The sequence below is a fragment of the Rhinolophus ferrumequinum genome, chromosome 10, assembly GCF_004115265.2.
Source record: "Rhinolophus ferrumequinum isolate MPI-CBG mRhiFer1 chromosome 10, mRhiFer1_v1.p, whole genome shotgun sequence".
Taxonomy (NCBI): domain Eukaryota; kingdom Metazoa; phylum Chordata; class Mammalia; order Chiroptera; family Rhinolophidae; genus Rhinolophus; species Rhinolophus ferrumequinum.
Window position 1 is genome coordinate 52,444,297 of NC_046293.1, and position 19,997 is coordinate 52,464,293.

Here is a 19,997-nt window from a genome sequence, read left to right on the forward strand (position 1 = left end):
GCTGGCTCTTTGAAGATAAAAATTGTGCAGTTTAGGGTAAAAAGCCATAAACATCTGGCCGCATCTGGCCCCCAATTAAGCACATTAAGGGACGAGCGACAGCAGCTGAACACCCCAAGCCCATAAAAGACAGGTAATTGCTCCTAAGCCGTGGACGCATCAGGCTCCCCACAGGTATAAAAGGCCCCAAAAATGTCCGAGACGTAAACACCGCATCCACTGAACCCTTCGTTAGGACTTCTCCCTCCTCAGAACCTCCTGTGCCTTAAAGTAACAACATGACCTGTGGATCTTACTGTGCTGGCAGTGGCTTCAGCTGTGCCTCGGCCTGCGGGCCCCGGCCCGGCCGCTGCTGCATCACCGCCGCCCCCTACCGTGGCGTCTCCTGCTACCGCGGCCTCGCCAGAGGTTTTGGCAGCCAGAGCGTCTGTGGGGCCTTCCGCTCTGGCTCCTGTGGCCGCAGCTTCGGATACCGCTCAGGCGGCGTGTGTGGGCCCAGCCCGCCCTGCATCACCACCGTGTCTGTCAACGAGAGTCTCCTCACGCCCCTCAACCTGGAGATCGACCCCAACGCGCAGTGCGTGAAGCATGAGGAGAAGGAGCAGATCAAGTGCCTCAACAGCAGGTTCGCTGCCTTCATCGACAAGGTGGGTGTCCTTGATCACACCCTTCCTGAACCCCACCCATGCTCAGGACTCAGGCTGGGCACTGAGGGGGCAGTCAGAGGCAGAAAGAGCACTGCCTGCGGAGCCTCCCATTCTGATGAGAGAAGCAAACAGACACACAAACACAAACAGGCACTCACACAAGACCCAGAGGCTTGACTGAAAGTGCAGATTGGCAGAATTTGTGGAAGAGAGGGGTGACCTGGCTGGTCTGGACCACAAGCTAGACTTCAGGAAATTGAGGAGGAAAAGGATTGCTGCTCTGAAAACACAGAGGTTTCACCAGCCTCAGGCTGAGGACTGTGTTCTTTTTGAGGGGGTGAAGTGGACTGGCGATCAGATGAAGTGGGAGCGGGGCCAGGGTAGCAGGGCTCTCCTTCAGATGACCTGTGACATCATCTCCCTGTTACCCATCGCCAGAAATCTCACACTGAGACCTGAGTCTAGTAACTCTGCCCAAGAGGGCACCTCCTCTGGCTTCAGGGTGGGGGGCTCAGCATCCTATCTGGCTCCTGACCACATGCCACCTGGACTCATGGTACCCAAGAGAGTATTCAGTTCACCTGATGACAGGGCCTGACATTTCCCAGCCCCTGGCTCACATCCCTAAGTTGGAATGTCCAGATATACATGATAATCAGGAAATCCAGAAGTTGCCTTGTCTCCCACTGTCTACGTCTGTCCAATCTGTGCTGAGCTCCAGCTTTGGGAGTTCCCCTTAAAGCAATTCCCCCAAATTGGCTTTGGGACGCCAGCAGCCGTCTTACACTTTCCCACCCCGAATGGCAGGTGCGCTTCCTGGAGCAGCAGAACAAGCTGCTGGAGACCAAGTGGCAGTTCTACCAGAACCGCAAGTGCTGTGAGAGCAACCTGGAGCCGCTGTTTGAGGGCTACATCGAGACGCTGAGGCGGGAGGCCGAGTGTGCGGAGGCGGACAGCGGGAGGCTGGCCTCAGAGCTCAACCACGTGCAGGAGGTGATGGAGGGCTACAAGAAGAAGTGAGTGTGGCCAGGAGTGGTGTCGGGCACAGGAAATGATCGGGTTAAAGCCCGTTTGGATTAGACACCAGAAGGATTTCCAAGTAGGGTGAGCGGCCAGCTTGGCAGCGCGTAGCAGGATCTTTTCACCTGCGCAGTTGTTGCCCAGGTGCTTGCCTAGAGGCAGGGCCCTGATCTCCCCAGGAGATGCCTCTCCCTTCTTCAGCCTTGTCTTCTCAGAGGCTGATCACCTAGCGGCTGTCCCCTGTGCGCTGTGGGGAGGAAGACTCCTGCCATTTCCCAGGCCTTCTCCCCCTGTCCTCTCACCTCCCACCTGTAGCACATGGATGTAACACGAGTCCACGTGTGGCTCAGGGCTGACACGTCCTGGAGCTCTGGGTGTCCCGCTGCCCAGGTGCTGAGAGCTGATGGCCTCTGGGACTATAGACCCCAACCTCACCGGAACTAGGATGGACACCCAGGTGAGGGGAGGCTGGGGCTGCAGTGCCCCAAGGACATCCTGTCCACTCCTAGCTGGGTGCTGAGGCCTCATTTACCTCCTGAGGTCACCCCAGAGCAACTCTGGACACGGGGCTATGAGGTCCCAGAAGGTTAGCTCCCTGAACCCCGCAATTCAAAATTCAGAGAGCATCACAGACTAGCCCAAATCCAACCAGAAGGACCCAACAAGGCTGCCAGGGGTCCAGCTATGTTGGGGAGTTCCTAATATTGCCCCCTCATTGGTAAGAAATGGAGGGCGTTCTGGTGAGACCTGCCCTTCTGTGACCTCCTCTCTGCCCTCTTCTGCCTTAGGTACGAAGAGGAAGTTTCTCTGAGAGCAACAGCCGAGAATGAGTTCGTGGTTCTGAAGAAGGTGGGTAACATGGGATCGGGGAGCACACACATCAGGGATCTAGAATGACAGATTCTTCTTGGGGAGACCCAGAGGGTCTCAACCTCAGTGTGACCTTCCCAAATCAGGATAGGGAATTCCCAGAGATCAGGTCATGGAAGGCCTTCGAGAGAGGGCAAAATCCTTGGAATATCCACTAGTACCGCGTCCTGGGGCAGGGGGATGGCTGGGTCCACCTCTGCATGTCCTGCTCTGCTTCAGAGGTTGTGGTCTGTGGCTTGGGTCCCCCGGAGGCCTGGCAGCTCTAGTGGCTATTGAAGGACAGTGTCCTGTGTACATTGTGAGATGTCTGAGCAAAGGAGGGGCAGAGACCCAGGATTGGGGGAGGATGGAACAGAACCAGGACTGACAGGTGGAGTCTTGGAGGAATGCTGGGGGCAGGGAGGGGTCAATGTGGCCAAGCAGGGACTCAGTCTCTGCAGGTTTCCTGGAAAAGGGGAGGGTAAAAAGGAAAAATGGGCGGGTACGCTGTCCCCTGCAGGAGAGGAGAGAGGCTGGTAGCCCTTCTCCGGGGTACAAAGGGGTTTGTCTCAGAAGGGGAGGAGGTGGTGAGTTCCATCCCTGGAAGGACAGAAGGTATGGAGATGGGATGCGCCTGGGAACACTGCGAGTCCTTTGCCCCGGGCCGCCATGAGTGGGTGAGAAGAGAGGAGTTTGGCGACAATCAGCTGGGGTTGTCTTAGCTCAAAGCCTCCCACCTTTCAGGACGTGGACTGCGCCTACCTCCGCAAGTCAGACCTGGAGGCCAATGCAGAGGCCCTGACCCAGGAGATTGACTTCCTGCGGCGACTGTATGAGGAGGTGAGGACTGCCCGGGCACAGAACTGGCAGCCGGTCTGGAGGACAGGGCTTTGGCCTGGGACTGGAGGGGGCGGGATTTGAGCAGGAGCTTGCTGTCCATGAGGCTGTCAGAGGGTGTGGGGGCTGGAGGCCAGGGCAGGGCTGAGAAGACCGGGTACACGCTGTGGTGGGTGAGGCTGTGGCTTAAATAAGGTCCTTCTATCCCCCCAAACCCCTACCACCTGCAGGAGATCCGCGTCCTCCAGGCCCACATCTCAGACACCTCGGTCATCGTCAAGATGGACAACAGCCGCGACCTCAACATGGACTGCGTCGTGGCCGAGATCAAGGCTCAGTACGACGACATCGCCAGCCGCAGCCGGGCCGAGGCCGAGTCCTGGTACCGCAGCAAGGTGAGTGGCACAGGACACCTGCCTCCTCCTACCATGGCTGTGAGAGACATGCGAGCCTCATGAGAAAAGGCTTCTTTTGTCTTGGATTCTGATTCCTAGGGATGGGAACACAAGGGCAGACAGCTCTCAGGTAGAGGTGGCCGGGCAGGGCGGCCCTGGATGGTGGCCCAGGCTGAGCACTGGATAACCTGCACTACCATCCGTGGTGTCCGCAACCCATGGGGTGTCCCATCCTGAGACTCAGGAGCACGTGTGCTTCCCCCCAGTGTGAGGAGATGAAGGCCACGGTGATCCGTCACGGCGAGACCCTGCGCCGCACCAAGGAGGAGATCAACGAGCTGAACCGCATGATCCAGAGGCTGACCGCCGAGGTCGAGAACGCCAAGTGCCAGGTACGGGCCATCTGTCCCCTCGCCCACCACACAGGCTGGGGGCTCAGCCAGGCTCCCCCAGGCCGTGTGTGCCCAGGCTGGATCTCACCACTCATTCTCCAGCCCATTTGCACGACTAGAGTTGCAGGCTGGTCACTCACGGAGACCCAGCTGATGAAGGCGAGAGGCCTGTCCCTGGGGTGTTCCAGCTGGGTGGAGAGACTGGACACACTCAGGAAATGGACAGAGACCCGGAGATCACAGCCTACCTTGTTGTCTTCTGGGTCCCCAGAACACCAAGCTGGAGACCGCAGTGACCCAGGCGGAGCAGCAGGGTGAGACGGCCGTCAGCGACGCCCGCTGCAAGCTGGCCGAGCTGGAGGCCGCCCTGCAGAAGGCCAAGCAGGACATGGCCTGCCTGCTCAAGGAGTACCAGGAGGTGATGAACTCCAAGCTGGGCCTGGACATCGAGATCGCCACCTACAGGCGCCTGCTGGAGGGCGAGGAGCAGAGGTAGATATCACAGCCAATTTTCTCTCCCAGCTCTGCCTGGGTTCTCAGCGTCCGTGGTCCTCACACTGGTGGCATCACTGCTCTCTTGTTTCCAAATCTCCCTAACCTGCAAGTGGACAGGTAATTTGAGTAAGTCTTTTGGGCATGTTTCTAGACCCATTTGAGTCTCTCATGCTCACCTAGAGCTGATTTGGGATTGACACCTTTTGCAAATCTGTTCCTCAGAACCAGGAATCAGGCTGTAGTAATCACTCTTCCTGAGAAGCCCAGCGTAGGCTTGGGGCCACCTTCTCTTGTTAATGCTTCTGCCCTCCTGAGTCCTTGTTATACATCCCCCTCAGCATTCCAGCTCTCTTCTCAATCGTGGTCCTGCCCCAGTCCTGGGTATTCAAATCTATCCCATAATGACAGCTTCAATAGGGGATTCTATCAACTCACAGTTTTATTTTCTAACTACAGTGAGTATCCCACGTGGTCTTCCATTGTAGCAGGTAGGACTGAGGGTAGACAGGCAGCAGGGACCTGTCCGTTGAGGCAGCCGTGTCCTGCTTTGGGCATTTTTGCTTGTGGCTTGCTTTGGGGGCGGGAGGAGACTCATTGGTCATTCAGCCTTCCTATGGCTGGAGGGCAGCTGAGGTCAATACTCCCAGAATGTTGTCCCTGAGTTTTTACCTCAGGTTGGTCAGGTGCTCACACCCTGAGCCTTCCTCCTTGGGTACAGCTGGGGCCCAGGCCTGCGGCAGAGGAGAGTGGGCAGTGAGGACGCAGAGGGAGCATCCAGGGAGTAGCCTGCGTTGGGGAAATGAGGACACAGGTTTGCAAGCTGGAATCAAAGTGATCACGTCCAGCGACTCGCAACAAACTCATGCAATTGTTAAGCTCAGAGGCATTGGGGCTCGCTGGGCCTGAGGAGTTTCCGTAGTAAAGAATTTCGGGAAGAAGAGTGTTTCAAGACTGAGTTTGGAAGCTGGAAAGACATGTGGAGATGGCACTAGAAACTGAGTGGCCCACCCCTCTGACGCACAGGGCTCTCGGAGTGAACTCAAAAGCTCTGGGGTGGGTTCTCTTGGAAACCTGCGTGTGGGTGATTAGATGGTGGGCTGTGTTTTCTCCACACCTGAAGCTGATTTTGACAACCCTTTGCCTCTGTGCTCTCACAGAGACGGCTGTGTGTGTCCCTTAAGGAGATAGTGGCGTGTGGGAAGGAAATGTGGGCTGGCAGGAGTTAGGTGGCCCGAGTTATAGCCCTGCCTCTCTATCACTGGTTATTTCCCCTCTCTGGGCCTCAGTTTCTCCATCTGACAAATGAGGGAATTGGTGTGCATGGTCTCTGAGTCTGTTCCCAACGGATTCTAAAATTCCATTCATTCAGGCACTAAGAGAAATAGTAGCAGCTAACTTTTCTGAAGTGCTTGCTGTATGACAGGCACTAAGCACTTCCGTGTATCATTTGATTTCATCCTCATGACAGACCTCGGAGTAGATTGTCCCCGGAGGAAGTAGGCTGAGGGAGGGTAAATCTGAGGTTGCTCAGCTAACCGTGGGAGGAGGACCGCCGCACCACGCATTCTGTCTCCAGAGCCATATGCTGGTGAATGGCTGCCCTGGCTTCTGGATTAGCCCATGTATTGCCTACAAGGAGGGCCCGGGGTCTCCCCTGCACGTTGGCCACCGGGCGGAGCTGCTTTTCCACGGCACTGACCAATCTCTTTTCCTGTCCCAACAGGCTATGCGAGGGCGTTGGCTCCGTGAATGTCTGTAAGTAGTTCGAGCCCTGGCCATTCTGCCGCTAGGGTGGTCCCAGTGCCTTTGGGGAGGGGACATTTTTGCTTACCCGGAAGCCCCCCATCTGTGGCGGTGCCTGATGCTGGGCCTGTTCGCTCCTCATTCAGGCGTCAGCAGCTCCCGCGGTGGCGTCGTCTGTGGCAATCTCTGCTCCAGCGGTACTGCTCCTGCTGTCACCACCAGCGTCTGCAGTGCTCCTTGCTGCGGCAACATGGTGGTCAGCACGCCTAACGCCTGCGGCCCCTGCTCCGGCTGCGGCGGATCGAAGAGGTGCTAGGCCGCTGCGCGCTCTGCCCAGCCAGGACCTCGTGAAACTGAAACACACCTCCCGTTGCTGCCTCACAAACCGCCAGCCGCTGGTCGCCCCAGAATCAGTCGCCGGATGTGTACACTCAGCTCGTCCTCCCTACCTGCTCCCCATGTGTGCCATCCCGCAGGCGCCCTGAACCCTGGGGAGGCTGGGGCAGCACCTTGGTCTCTTTCTGTAGCCTTTTCTAGTAGTTGATTTGTTGTCCTGAGGATTCATCTTTTCTTCCTTCTGCTTTTTTTTTTTTTTGCTGGATTCGTTGGTCCTGCTTGACCCCTTCCCCCAAGCTTGGAGGAACAGGGCAGGCCCCGGAATCTCCCTGTCCGCACTTTCTGAGAGCTGCCAGTGTGCTTGTACCCGTGGAACAGAGGAGGCGATGGGGAACACTGATAGTGGTTTTCCTGTAACTCTGGGAGGGCCAGGACTTGTCGGGGGGAGAACATCCCCTTCCAGGGCTGCCTGCAGAAGCTTCGCAAAAGCCAATGACTCACGCCAGCAAGTTTGTTTGCCTTTGTTTCACTCTGTGTTTCCAATAAACTCATTGTAGCTAATCAGATCCGGTGCCCCCGAGTCTTGAAAATTCCAGGGCTCTCCTGTGGGAGGCGCTCCCTGCCAGAGATTTTCTCAGAACCCCTCCATCCACTTATTTATTTTTCATTTCAGCAGGTGAAAATGACTGCAGTAGAGGCTGCCCACCTGGCTTGAGCTACCCAAACCTTGGGAACATAGGAAAAGACTCATAGAGGCAGGGAGTCTTGTGTGTGCATGGTTTCTCAACTTCAGTGCTGTTGACATTTTGGGCGAGAGAATTCTCTGTGCTGGGGTTGTTGTGGGCACCGTAGGATGTTGAGCAGTATTACTGGCCTCTACCCACTAAATCCCAGCCCCAGTTGTGACAACCAAAGATGTTTCTAGACATGGCCAAATGTGCCCTAGGGGTTCTCAATCGAGCTTTTGCCCCCCATCCCACCCCAGAGACATTCCTGGAAAGGGAAAGTGCACGAGAAAATGTGTGGCACTGAAAATGGAAGGAAGGGGTGTGGGGGAGAGGCAGAGCATTGGGGAAGAGTCAGGAGAACTGGGTTTCTAATTCACAGTCTTGACTCTGCCATTTCCCAAAGGTGTGACTTGGGACACATTGCTTCTACCTTCTGAGCTTCAGTTTCCTGGGCTAGGATGAGGGAGGTTGGACCATGTTCTTAAGGTCCTTTCTGGTCCTTAAGTGAGGTTATGGATTTAAAAGGATTTTGTTAATACAAACCTATGTTTGAATGCTGGTTCAGCCATTTACTCATCATGTAATTGTGGGAGCAAATCTGTAAATCTGGGAGTTTAGCCCGGGCTATTGACCAGGGTGTACCAGTCAGGGTCTACCCAGGGGACAGTAATTTGAACATATAAAGTTTAATATAAAGAATTATTAACTATAACAGGGGATTGGAGTAATGACAGGTTGACTAGTAAAAAGCAAGAATTCTAAAGAATACAGGAGCTGCAGAGATAAAGAGCAGCCCCTACCCCTAGGCCTGAGAGAACGCACCCAAGGAAGAGCCCCAGAATGTCACCGCCACCACATTCTATTGGTTAAAGCAGTCATAGGGCCAGCCCAGATTCAAGGGGAGGGCACATAAGCTCCATCTTTGAGATGAGGGCTGGTACGTACAGAGAGGGGAGGAATAGCTGGGGGCCGTTTCTGAAGATAGCTACCATAGGAGGGCTAAATGAGACGCTACAAATAAAAGTTTAGAGTATAGCATAGTGGGGCACATAAATGATCCTCAAATATTGATGCTTACGAGTGTTACTCTTGTTACTATTACTATGACATCGTAACAGCCCAGCAATCCTAACCTCCGAATAGTAGAAGGCAGAGTGGGGTGGTAGAAATAGACTGGGGGCCTGGAAGTCAGGAATCTTAGGTCCTTGTCCTGGTTTGGTCACCAAGAGTGTGTGGTCAGGCCTTTTCACCTTTTGGAACCTCAGTTAGTTTATCCACATTTTGGGGAGACAACGAGCCTCCTAAACGAGCAAGAGCTTCAGCTGCTGTGCAGGGCAGATGCTGAAGGAATGTTACTCGGTGCTGTCACCTCCAGGGCTGGCTTTATCTCAGCTTGTCAGCCCAGAGGGATCTCACATCCAGATAGCACATATTCCTCAGAAGTCAGCAGGAACCTTCCAGAGAGAAGGCAGTTGGATCTCTGTGAAGCCTGGAAGGCCCCTTTAATCGGCCCAATACCACCTACCTCTGCAAGATAATGGGAAAAGTGCCTGGAAGGAGGTAGGAATGAAAAATGACCTTGGATGAAGAAAGCATTTATGGGGTGGAGTTGGGGTTGCAGTAGCAGGGGGAAGAAACGAAGGAGAGTAGGAGAGTGTAGAAATGAAGAGCTAATTTCAAGCTTCTAGAGGGCGCAGGAGAGCAGTGCCCATCCTCCCCCACCAGTCTTAGGGAATGATCAGAGTTCGGATGTTTACACGCTCCTTCTCTAACCCTGCCTCTTCATATGCTATTCCCCATGTCTGGAACACATCTCTTCCTCCTGGTTAACTCCTTGCTTATATTTATGTTTTGTTGTAAATGTAAGCTTCATGGAGGATAGGCGTCTTTGACTATTTTCTTCACTTACATGAGCCCATGTTTGTATAATAGTGCTTGGTACCTATTAGGCACTCAATAATTATTTGCTTGAATTAATAAACTCCTAGTCTTCCTTTAGGTCTCAGCTTCAATATTATTTTCCGCAGGTGATAACCAGCTTTCCCTGGTTAATAATCCTCCAACTGTGCTTTTCCTTTCCTCCTAGTACCAAGGCCCAGGACTCTTTGCAGCCACACCTCTCCTTGCTGGAGACATGGCAGAGGAAGTGGGGCTCAAGGACTCTGGACGGGAGGCTCTAACAGATGGAGAGTATGCAATGTCAGTCTTGCCTAGTCCCTTGAACTGATAGGGTGGAAAGAAGGTGCATCAGCTTCAGAGGCATGGGGCCTTCCTGGGCTCCCCCAGGTGGCACCTGGATGACCTCCCAAGCCTGGCAATCCTTAGTGTATTGTCCTTAAGCCTCTGGGAAGGGAGTGCTACAATCCCAAAGGAGAACTCAGTCACTTCCCCAGAAGGTTACAACTGAAAAGGCCCTTGCAGAGCCTCTGGTTCAAGCAAGCCTCATTTGACAGGTGTTCAGGGCACCCTGAGAAAGAGCAGGGGAGGAAGGTGAGGGGCAGTGGGGGAGTGCTGAGAGACACTGACACATCAGTTAGAGCCAAGAATGCAGAACTAGTGTGCTATGTTCAAGAGTCCAGAGTTCATCCTGAGGGCAATTAAAACCCACTGGAAGGTCAGACATGGGTTTTATAAAGATCTCTCTGGCTGCTATGTAGTGCGGTTTGGAAGGGGAGAAGAGCAAGACTCCAAAAAAGATGGTGGTAGCCAGACTGTGGGTGGTAGCAGCAGGGAGAGAAGAAAGAGATGGATTAGAGGGGTAGTAGGAGGTAGAAAAAGAAAGCACTTAGGATTAATTAGATTTGAGGGAGAGGGTGCAGGCACAGATTGATCATAGGTTCAGATTTGGGCGGCTGTGTTGATGATCTTGATGGGAGATAGCTGGAGACTCAGGGGGAGAGGGTGGGAAATATTGAGTTCAGCTTGAAGGTCTGTTGGGTTGGAAGAGTCTCTAGAACTGCCCAGTGGAGATGTCTTGTAGGAACTGGGGTAGGTGAGTCTGAAGCTGAGGAATGAGGGCAGGGCAGCAGGAGAGTCATTAGGACTCTGAAGCACAGTTGGACAACTTTAACCAGAAAGGACACTAACCATGGAGTTAACTGAAGGCAAGAAACAGATATGGCTCAGGGAGCATGTGCAGAGAGGCGAGAGAAGGGCCCGAGGCACTTCTATGTTTGAGGGCAAGGTTTTCTGGGTGAGGGATGTGAACCAGGGAGCAGGACTGCCTGGGAGGAGGCTGGCCTGTCCAACAAGGAAGTGAAAGGCCTGAGACTCTGGGCTCGGGAAGTCGGATGGAGAGAGGGTGGCAGGGAGCACAGGGCGCGTGGGTGAGGAGCCAAGAGTGCCCTAGGGATTCCAGGAGGGAGTGAGGGAAGGTGGTGGGTCCTCTGAGGACAGCATGGTGACATGAGTAGAAAAGTCGGGGCCTGGAGGGAAGTGCGACCACTGCTGGGGCTGGGGTAGGACTGGGCAAAGGCAGGAAAGAAGAGGGCCAGCAAGAAGGAAATGGGTGCATAGAGAGGGGCTGGGGACTGAGTAGGGCTGTTCCAGGCCTGGTTCTTCCAGAGTGGGGTTAAGGGCTTCTCTGGCTCTTCCTCCTGGGAGCTCCCAGTCTCTTCCTGAGCAGAGGACAGGAGAGGTCAGGCCATACGGGACACAGAGGAGCCATCTTAGCCTTGGCATTGAAGCTCTGAGGAATCCGGGGATGAGCGCCGTGAGGGGGCAGTCAAGAAAGCTGGTAGATGTTATCCTCTTACGGGCTAAATGCTTTTGAGGAGGCTGTCCTCAGTGCTGAAGAAGGGTGTGTATGCGGGGAAAGACGGGCAAGGGTGGGTATTAAGGGTCTCAGCTCCCCTTGTTTGATGGGCAACAATGGGAATGGGGTGGTGTGGGGTCCAGACTGATACAGGGTGGTCATCTGAGGGGGCTGTTGGCTCTTCTGGGGACTGCTGCTGTGATACATGAGTGTGGTGGTGGTGGGGTGTGCGTGGGAGGGAGAAGGAGGCTAAAACCACACACACACACACACACACAGCCTTCCAGCAGATTCCATGGCCTCCTCTGGCTTCCTTCAGAACCAGTTAGAGGAACAGGTCTCAAACTACCCCAGACTGACAGGTATGACTTGGGTGGAAAGTGCTGGGGGCACAGTCAGCACTGCCTGGCCAGGGGAGAATGGCGCTATTTGGGGATAAATTCTGTGGGTATCCAGGTTGAGGACAGGCCAGAATGACCCCAGTCCTCAGGTCATCTCACTGGGCTGGGTGTCTCACCAGTTGGTGGACAATGGGCTCACTCCGAGAACGCAAGACAGCACAGCACAGAAAGCGGATCCCCCAGTTTATTAGAGAAACAGAGGGCAAGGGACCAGAGAGTCAGGGTAGGCAGTCCAGGAGTGCTCCCTCCAGGGAAGGAGAGTCCCCCTCCCTGGGAGGGGCCAGAGTAGACCACGGAAGGGAAGGGTCCGTTCTAGGCAGCAGCCCCTTCGGGTGGAACAAGATGGGCAGAGGAGTGGCTGATGGGAGTGCTGAGTAGTGGATTCCCCGAACACGTGGGGAAAAGCTACTGAGGTGCCGCTGTTCTTAGCTGGGGGCGGGGGCAGTGGCACATCTGGCAGGCAGAAGAGGTTTCTCTGGCTCTCTCTAACACCTCCCTAGGCCGCAGGAACCTCCTCCACAGGTGGTGTTGAGCTGGCAGCAGGGGGCACACATTCCAGTGCTCACCGCCAGGTTCCCACTGCAGGGGGCGCTGCAGACGCTGCCTATTACCGGCTGAGAGCCTGACGTGCAGAGGTCCCCACAGACGACCCCGCCTCGGGAGCTGCTGACACCTGCGAGAACAAGGGCTGGGTCAGGAGGCCTGGCTGGTGGGCACTTCTTCCAGCCACCTTCCTTTGGCCTCTGCGATCTGTCCAGCCTTCCAGGGAAGGACTTAAAGGACCTTCAGTTCTAGTTCTAAAGGTGTGGAAGGTAACCTTAGTCTGGGAGTCAGGAGCCTTGGGTTCTGGCCCTGGTTGTTTTGGGGCCTTGGGAAACTCCCTTCCTCTCCTTGGGCTTCCACATCTATACAAGTCAGGGGTCGTATTGAGTGACATCTAAGGACCCTTCTTGCAGTGAAATATTATTATTCTTTCCCCGATTCCCCCAACCCCATTCATGCTGTGAGGTTCTTCCTGAAAGCTAACCTCAGTCTCTCCTGCTGCATGACTAACCCACTCCTATGTACTGGGGGAATTATTGGAAACACTCTTCCCAGTGTCTCTATACACTCATACCCAGGAAATTCTTATTTTCCAATCTAAAAATTTCCTTTTCAGGGCTCAAGATACTTACAGACATTCACAGCTCCAACGCCTTCACACAGCCTGAGCGGGGGGAAAGGGTAAGAAAGGGGAAGAGAAAAGAGATCAGAATGACATCCTCAAATTTCCCCCAGGTGCTGGAGTGGGTCCTCTCAGGGCTATTTCTGGCCTATATTTATGCCTTTGTGGAACTTTAAAAAGTGCCTTTCTGGCAGATGTACCAATGCCAGGGCACATTATTTGGCAAGCTGAGTATAGGCTGGATTTCAGCTCTCATTTGCCTCTTAACTGACTATTTTTGTGCAGTGCACAACCTGAACAACCATACCTAGCATATATATGTATGGGTTCAGTTTTAGGAAGGGAAAGATTCTCTTGGGCAGTGACATGAAGCCAGGCTCAAATCTGGCCAGCAACTTCAACCTAGGGCAAGATGACTTCCTAGAAACCAGAGAGGGAGTGGATCTTGGAAGAGTTGAGGATGGAAAAGTTACTTGAGGATGTTCTGAACTGAGAGGTAGAATGCCTAGGTTCTAATTCAAGCAAGGCCTTGTGCTCTTTGGGATTCTAGACAGTGGAACTGGCCTTTGTTTTTCCTCCATATGCTATGTCCAAGCTCCAGTCCTTTCAGACCTAGGATTTAAAGATCCCAGAATCTAGCTTGGGGCGAGTTCTTGGGACTGAGATGGGGATATGGAGGAATCAAAGGTGGGTGGATCTATGCAAGTGAAATTCTTAGGGCAGCTGAGTTGGACCCCACCTCTGCTCCTCGCCCTCCAGCAGGCGCCTGTAGGTGGCGATCTCGATGTCCAGGCCCAGCTTGGAGTTCATCACCTCCTGGTACTCCTTGAGCAGGCAGGCCATGTCCTGCTTGGCCTTCTGCAGGGCAGCCTCCAGCTCGGCCAGCTTGCAGCGGGCATCGCTGATGGCCGTCTCACCCTGCTGCTCCGCCTGGGTCACTGCGGTCTCCAGCTTGGTGTTCTGGGGACCCAGAAAACAACAAGGTAGGCTGTGATCTCCGGGTCTCTGTCCATTTCCTGAGTGTGTCCAGTCTCTCCACCCAGCTGGAACACCCCAGGGACAGGCCTCTCGCCTTCATCAGCTGGGTCTCCCTGAGTGACCAGACTGCAACTCTAGTCGTGCAAATGGGCTGGAGAATGAGTGGTGAGATCCAGACTGGGCACACACGGCCTGGGGGAGCCTGGCTGAGCCCCCAGCCTGTGTGGTGGGCGAGGGGACAGATGGCCCGTACCTGGCACTTGGCGTTCTCGACCTCAGCGGTCAGCCTCTGGATCATGCGGTTCAGCTCGTTGATCTCCTCCTTGGTGCGGCGCAGGGTCTCCCCGTGACGGATCACCGTGGCCTTCATCTCCTCACACTGGGGGGAAGCACACGTGCTCCTGAGGCTCAGGATGGGACACCCCACGGGTTGCGGACACCACGGATGATAGTGCAGGTTGTCCAGTGCTCAGCCTGGGCCACCATCCAGGGCCGCCCTGCCCGGCCACCTCTACCTGAGAGCTGTCTGCCCTTCTGTTCCCATCCCTAGCACTCAGAATCCCAGACAAAAGAAGCCTTTTCTCATGAGGTTCGCATGCCTCCCACAGCCATGGTGGGAGGCAGGTGTCCTGTGCCACTCACCTTGCTGCGGTACCAGGACTCGGCCTCGGCCCGGCTGCGGCTGGCGATGTCGTCGTACTGAGCCTTGATCTCGGCCACGACGCAGTCCATGTTGAGGTCGCGGCTGTTGTCCATCTTGACGATGACCGAGGTGTCTGAGATGTGGGCCTGGAGGACGCGGATCTCCTGTGGGGGAAGAGGAAGAACAACCAAGTTATCTGAGAGTTTCCTTACCCCCTGAGGCTAATGCCTGTCATCTTTGGCCTATTTGAAGCCAAAGTCTCTTGTTTGGAGAGAAAAATCCCTGATGAAATTGCATAACCGTCTGTCCAAATAAGAAATTTCTTTTAAAAGAAAATGCAACTACTTCTCAAATGCTTGCTTCTGGGATTGTTTAGGCTCATGTGAGCCTAGATGGCGTCCCTCCAGCCAGCATGCTGCTGATGCCTCCTCAGGGGCCAGATTTTTTGTTGGGACCATGTCACATTCTCCTGGACCAACCACATAGAAGAAGGGTATTGGCTGCCAGAGCATCTGGGCCAGAGAACATGGAGTTGAGGCTGTGTGATGCTTCGCAGGCCTTTGCTTTGGGTTCCCAAGGCACGACCATCTGTCCTGGAGACCAGACTCTTGCCACTTACTAATTCTGTCCCTTTTGGCTTTCCATTTCTCTGCCTCCCTTCTTCCCTCTTCCTGCTTCCCTCCAACCCTCCAGCTTTGAGCCTGGCTTCCTCCATTAGCTGGCTTGTGGGGTCTGGGCAGGGGCCGGGGTGCCTGCCATGGCTGAGAGCCTCTCACCTCCTCATACAGTCGCCGCAGGAAGTCAATCTCCTGGGTCAGGGCCTCTGCATTGGCCTCCAGGTCTGACTTGCGGAGGTAGGCGCAGTCCACGTCCTGTGTGGGGTTCAAGGGGCTATGAGGTCCGCTCTCCTCAGGATGCTGAGGTGCCATGTGGCAGAGCAGAGAGCACAGGGTGGCCAGGGTTCAGGGTGGGGCTTGGCTTCTGGCACTCACCTTCTTTAGGGCCACAAACTCGTTCTCTGCTGTGGCCCGAAGTGCAACTTCTTCTTCATACCTAAGGTGGGTGGGGAGAAAAGGACCCCGTCTGAGCAGCTTTCAACTTGGCCATGAAGCAGGCATGGAAACAAGCCTGATTCCTGGACCACTCTCTGCTTATCCCTCTGCTTCCAAAAGAAATGGGGTAGGACCAGGAAGAAATCAGGGTGCTGGTCCAGGCCTAGTGGGATACGCTGGAGAACGAAAGCACCCACTGTCACATCATCTCTGAATATTTCAATGGAGGTGGGAGGACAGAATCTGGAAAGAGTGTGTGTGTGTGTGTGTGTGTGTGTGTGTGTGTGTGTGTGTGTTTGGGGTATGGGAGGTGGCTGTTTTCTCACTCAGGTCTCTATTTATCTTCCTCTGACCGACCCCCTCCTCTTGCTCCTGGCTTTGCTATAGGTAGTGGGATTCCCTCTCTGTCACTCTCCTCCTGGGCTTAGCCAAGACAGGCCAAGCCTGCCACTTCTTCCTGTTCTGTGGGTAGGCCAGCTCAGAGCCAGAGACAACGGGTATGGTACCTTGGGAAGTCCATGGCAGATAGCCTTACTGAAGGAAGCTGGCCATCCCTCAAACCAGATTCCTTTAGAGTACCTGGTGTACACCCTTTGTATCATGTGTCACACATGCTTCCCTCCCAGCAGGCTGTAAGCCCCACAGGGACACAGACTGTGTTTACTGGTTGCCCCTGAGTCTCAAAAACACAGTCTGGTGTCTGGCTGGCACCTGGTAGGTGCTCAGAAAATGTTAGTTGAGTGAAGGAATGACCTGACGACGAATGTCCATGGCTTGGGGGGCTAGATTCAAAGGCCCCGGGAATGTTAATATTTTTGGCATCCTAGGAGAAGGGTCTGGTGGATGGAGAAAGGGAGAGAACATCATTTTCCTGACCTGCTGGTAGGAAGGCAAGGTGCGCTCCATCCCCCGGGGGGCCATGACCCCCCCACGAGACCCATGTGTCTTGAGGAAAGACAGAGTACAGGGTCTTCCCCTGTCCTTAGACAAAGACCCAGCCATAGACCCGGACACTCCCCTGTGCTGAGAGCTTCAAGCCCTTTTCTGAGCCGACCCTTCCTGCACTCACTTCTTCTTGTAGCCCTCCATCACCTCCTGCACGTGGTTGAGCTCTGAGGCCAGCCTCCCGCTGTCCGCCTCCGCACACTCGGCCTCCCGCCTCAGCGTCTCGATGTAGCCCTCAAACAGCGGCTCCAGGTTGCTCTCACAGCACTTTCGGTTCTGGTAGAACTGCCACTTGGTCTCCAGCAGCTTGTTCTGCTGCTCCAGGAAGCGCACCTGCCACCCAGAGGTAGAGCTTGAGAATCTTTTCTTGTGGGATTAGAGGGCAAGAGGGGGTCCCAGCACCAGGACCTGCGGGACCCCAACTTTCTGACCCAGAGTCATCCCTGGCGGGGGTTTATCATCTTTCTCAAAACCACATCGGGGCTTAACCAGCTCACCATTTGGAAGTCCTTCCTGTGAGCTAACTTTAATCTTTTTAAGACAATTTACTTAGTGTCCTGGAAAGCACTAAACCATGCTGAGTCCAGACTTTGCTGTCACTTGTTAATAATGTGTCCTTGGGCACAGCACTTAACCCTTCTGCAGAGTGATCGCCTCACTCTGAAGGTGTAATGAGTCCTGGTACCTAAAGGTACCTGCACCAAGTGAGGTGTGATCGTCAGTGTTAAATGAACAGGTTGACCTTTTTAGAAAGGCAGACTGTGAAAGTTGAAAGATAAAGTATCTGCCAATTACTGAACCCCTACAACAACAATGCAATTAGAATAATAGTCACCTGGGATATTAGTGCAGGAATGCTCTGTGCTCCAACCCCCTCATTTTACAGATGAGGGATCGAAGGCCCAGGGCAGTTACCTGACAGACTGGGATCTCACAATGGCAGAAGAAGAACTCAAACCCTCATCTGCTGCCCTGCGGTGGGGAGCTTCTCTCATTATAGTAATTTGACTATTGGGCCCAAGGAAAATTTCCCATCCATCTCCTTGCCACGAGGTTGGCCCACTACCTCGTTCAGATTCTATTGTCTCACTGCCACACCGTTGGTAAGTCTTTCCTTAGGCTGTCTTTGGTCTCTCTTGCTGTTAGGAGTTCCAGAGTTGTTTTTGGTCCTTCCTGGTGGCTGTCTCTCTAGCATAATTTCTCTCAAGGTTGGCCCTGGAGTGCTCTCCTTGGCTCCAGAGCTGCTGCTTCTTTGGAACCTTTTCCCCTGACCCCTCGTACCACTGCCACATGGTGCTTGTCTGGATTCAGTGGAGAAGACCGCTGCAGCTGTGAGCTGGACACCGACGTATGCAGATGGTTTCAGCCGTGCCTAGGTCACAAACTGCCTGCCTCCCCGTAGGGCTCGGGAGCGTGGGGACTGTGTCTATAGCTCATTCCTGGATCCTGAGCCCCAGGCACAGTGGCTTGGACAAACCACTCTGGCCCGACTCAGCGGCTAAGTAACCACTGGTATGAAAACAGCTCTGTGTGATGCATGAGATTCCCTCCACGCAGTCTTCCAGTATTGCACTCACTAGGCCTGCCCGGGACATAGGGAGCATCTCCTTGCCATGTAAGCAGCAATGTGGCTTCAAATGCATTGAGCATCCACATGGCAGCCCTTTGCTCACAGGATATTATCACTCAGCCCTACAGGTTCTGCCCCTAATTCTGCTTATGTTTTCAGTTTGTCTCCCACATCGGACTGGCTGCTCTTGATCTTGTTCTTGTTTTTCTGTCTGTGTCCTAGAGGTATAACTGCCTCTCCCTTTGGATTAGGAGCTTCTATGGGTAAATGCCTGCCTCTGAATCCCCCCTCAGTGCTGAGCCTGAGTCCTGAGCATGAGTGGGGTTCAGGAAGGGTGTGATCAAGGACACCCACCTTGTCGATGAAGGCAGCGAACCTGCTGTTGAGGCACTTGATCTGCTCCTTCTCCTCATGCTTCACGCACTGCGCGTTGGGGTCGATCTCCAGGTTGAGGGGCGTGAGGAGACTCTCGTTGACAGACACGGTGGTGATGCAGGGCGGGCTGGGTCCACACACGCCGCCCGAGCGGTATCCGAAGCTGCGGCCACAGGAGCCAGAGCGGAAGGCCCCACAGACACTCTGGCTGCCAAATTCCCCGGTGAGGCCACGGTAGCAGGAGATGCCACGGTAGGGGGCGGCGGTGATGCAGCAGCGGCCGGGCCGGGGCCCGCAGGCCGAGGCACAGCTGAAGTTCCTGGGGCCAAATCCACAGCCCACGGAGCTGAAGCCACAGGTCATGCTGGAGATGGGGAGGTATCTGAACAGTGGAGAAACTGGCAGAGGATAGAGCCAAAGGCTGGTGCTCCCTGAGCTGTGGCAGGCCTTTTTATGCACCAGGGACAGCTGGCATTAAAAGGGACAGCAAAGAGACAATAGCTGCATTTTATTGGCTTGGCATAACCCTGGCCTCTTAAGAGCCAACCCCGCTTGCCTCTTCAGTGTAGCTGTGTCAACAATCCCCGGCCACAGGCTTATTTTATCTTCAAAGACCTTTACAAGCTTCCTCATGGCCTCTCCCCGCCCATTGCTACTGGAAGTAGAGAAGGGAGCAAGGCTCCCAGAAGCATCAATTGGACTCCACGCTCCAATGCAGGGAATGGGTGCAGGGACCTGGGGCGGAGCCTGCTCTCTGAATCCTTTTCTGGAAGGGGCACCGCTGGGCTATGGGCCTTGGCCCAATGACCTGGCCTTGAGTAGAGTGGCTGGCCTGTCCCAAGAGGTGCTTTGTTTCAAACGTCCTCTTGTTCTAGGCTTCTTTGCCTTCCTCTCTCTCACTAAAAGCATGTCCCTTTCTTCATTGTTAACATGAGCCTCTCCCAACCTGTTCCTACTCGGAGACCAGTCAGAGACGAGGGTGGCAGTAGAGATTTGAGGAGTATGGTCCATGCACTTTGGGTATTTTTAGGAAGACAGAGGCCGTGGGACACCAACTGGGACATAGGGAAACTGAGTCAGAGAATTCAAGAGAGAACCAGGGCCTTTCTTCAGAGCTCTGGGCATCGTTGTTGGTGGGATAGGTTCAGGCGTGGGAGTATGGAATACCACAGAGCTACAGGGGTTAATCAGTGACGGCTTCTTAGAGGTGGGTTTCAGGGGGTCTGGGGTGGGTGGAGATACGGTTGGGGGGAGACAAGAAAGGAGTCCAGCTCTGATTTGGAGACTATACCGTGTAATCATTCATTCTCTCATTCAGTAAATTCTTACCGAGTGCAAATGATGCGCTAGACACTTGCTGGGTCTGGGAATCCAGCAAAGACCTGAGGTGTTTGGAGGTAGGAGAGGGTGCCATGCACGTGAAATGCCAACATTTGGCCAGTGAGGAAGGGGAGAAGCCACAGGTGGAGGGAAGGCCCTGTGAGGCCCGGGCTGAGTTGGGGTCTGATGTGGGAATGTGGGAGTCCTTTGGGTTCCCAGCAGGGAAGCTGAGCAATGAATACTGGTATGTACACACTCACCAGGAAGGGAAAAAAATGCTGGAGACGGGGGTGCAAGTCACCAGGGTCCTAAAGTGGCGTCACTTCCTCCTCTCAGAGGACCCACAGGGTGA

The 19,997-nt window shown here is 54.4% G+C and overlaps 2 protein-coding genes across 2 annotated transcripts; one reads left to right on the forward strand and one right to left on the reverse strand.

Moving 5' to 3' along the window:
- Positions 1 to 231: 231 nt before the first annotated feature.
- On the forward strand, positions 232 to 6,702 carry LOC117029396 (keratin, type II cuticular Hb6). The gene is made up of 9 exons (XM_033118633.1): positions 232 to 647; positions 1,455 to 1,663; positions 2,456 to 2,516; positions 3,261 to 3,356; positions 3,584 to 3,748; positions 4,015 to 4,140; positions 4,412 to 4,632; positions 6,359 to 6,390; positions 6,525 to 6,702. Exons 1-9 carry the CDS (start codon positions 279 to 281, stop codon positions 6,692 to 6,694), a joined length of 1,449 nt encoding a protein of 482 aa, XP_032974524.1. The 5' UTR covers positions 232 to 278; the 3' UTR covers positions 6,695 to 6,702.
- Positions 6,703 to 11,937: 5,235 nt separating this feature from the next.
- On the reverse strand, positions 11,938 to 18,741 carry LOC117029395 (keratin, type II microfibrillar, component 7C). The gene is made up of 9 exons (XM_033118630.1): positions 18,305 to 18,741; positions 16,505 to 16,713; positions 15,376 to 15,436; positions 15,160 to 15,255; positions 14,383 to 14,547; positions 13,994 to 14,119; positions 13,502 to 13,722; positions 12,773 to 12,804; positions 11,938 to 12,270 (listed from the first exon to the last, which is right to left on the reverse strand). Exons 1-9 carry the CDS (start codon positions 18,686 to 18,688, stop codon positions 12,083 to 12,085), a joined length of 1,482 nt encoding a protein of 493 aa, XP_032974521.1. The 5' UTR covers positions 18,689 to 18,741; the 3' UTR covers positions 11,938 to 12,082.
- Between the last annotated feature and the right edge of the window lie 1,256 nt (positions 18,742 to 19,997).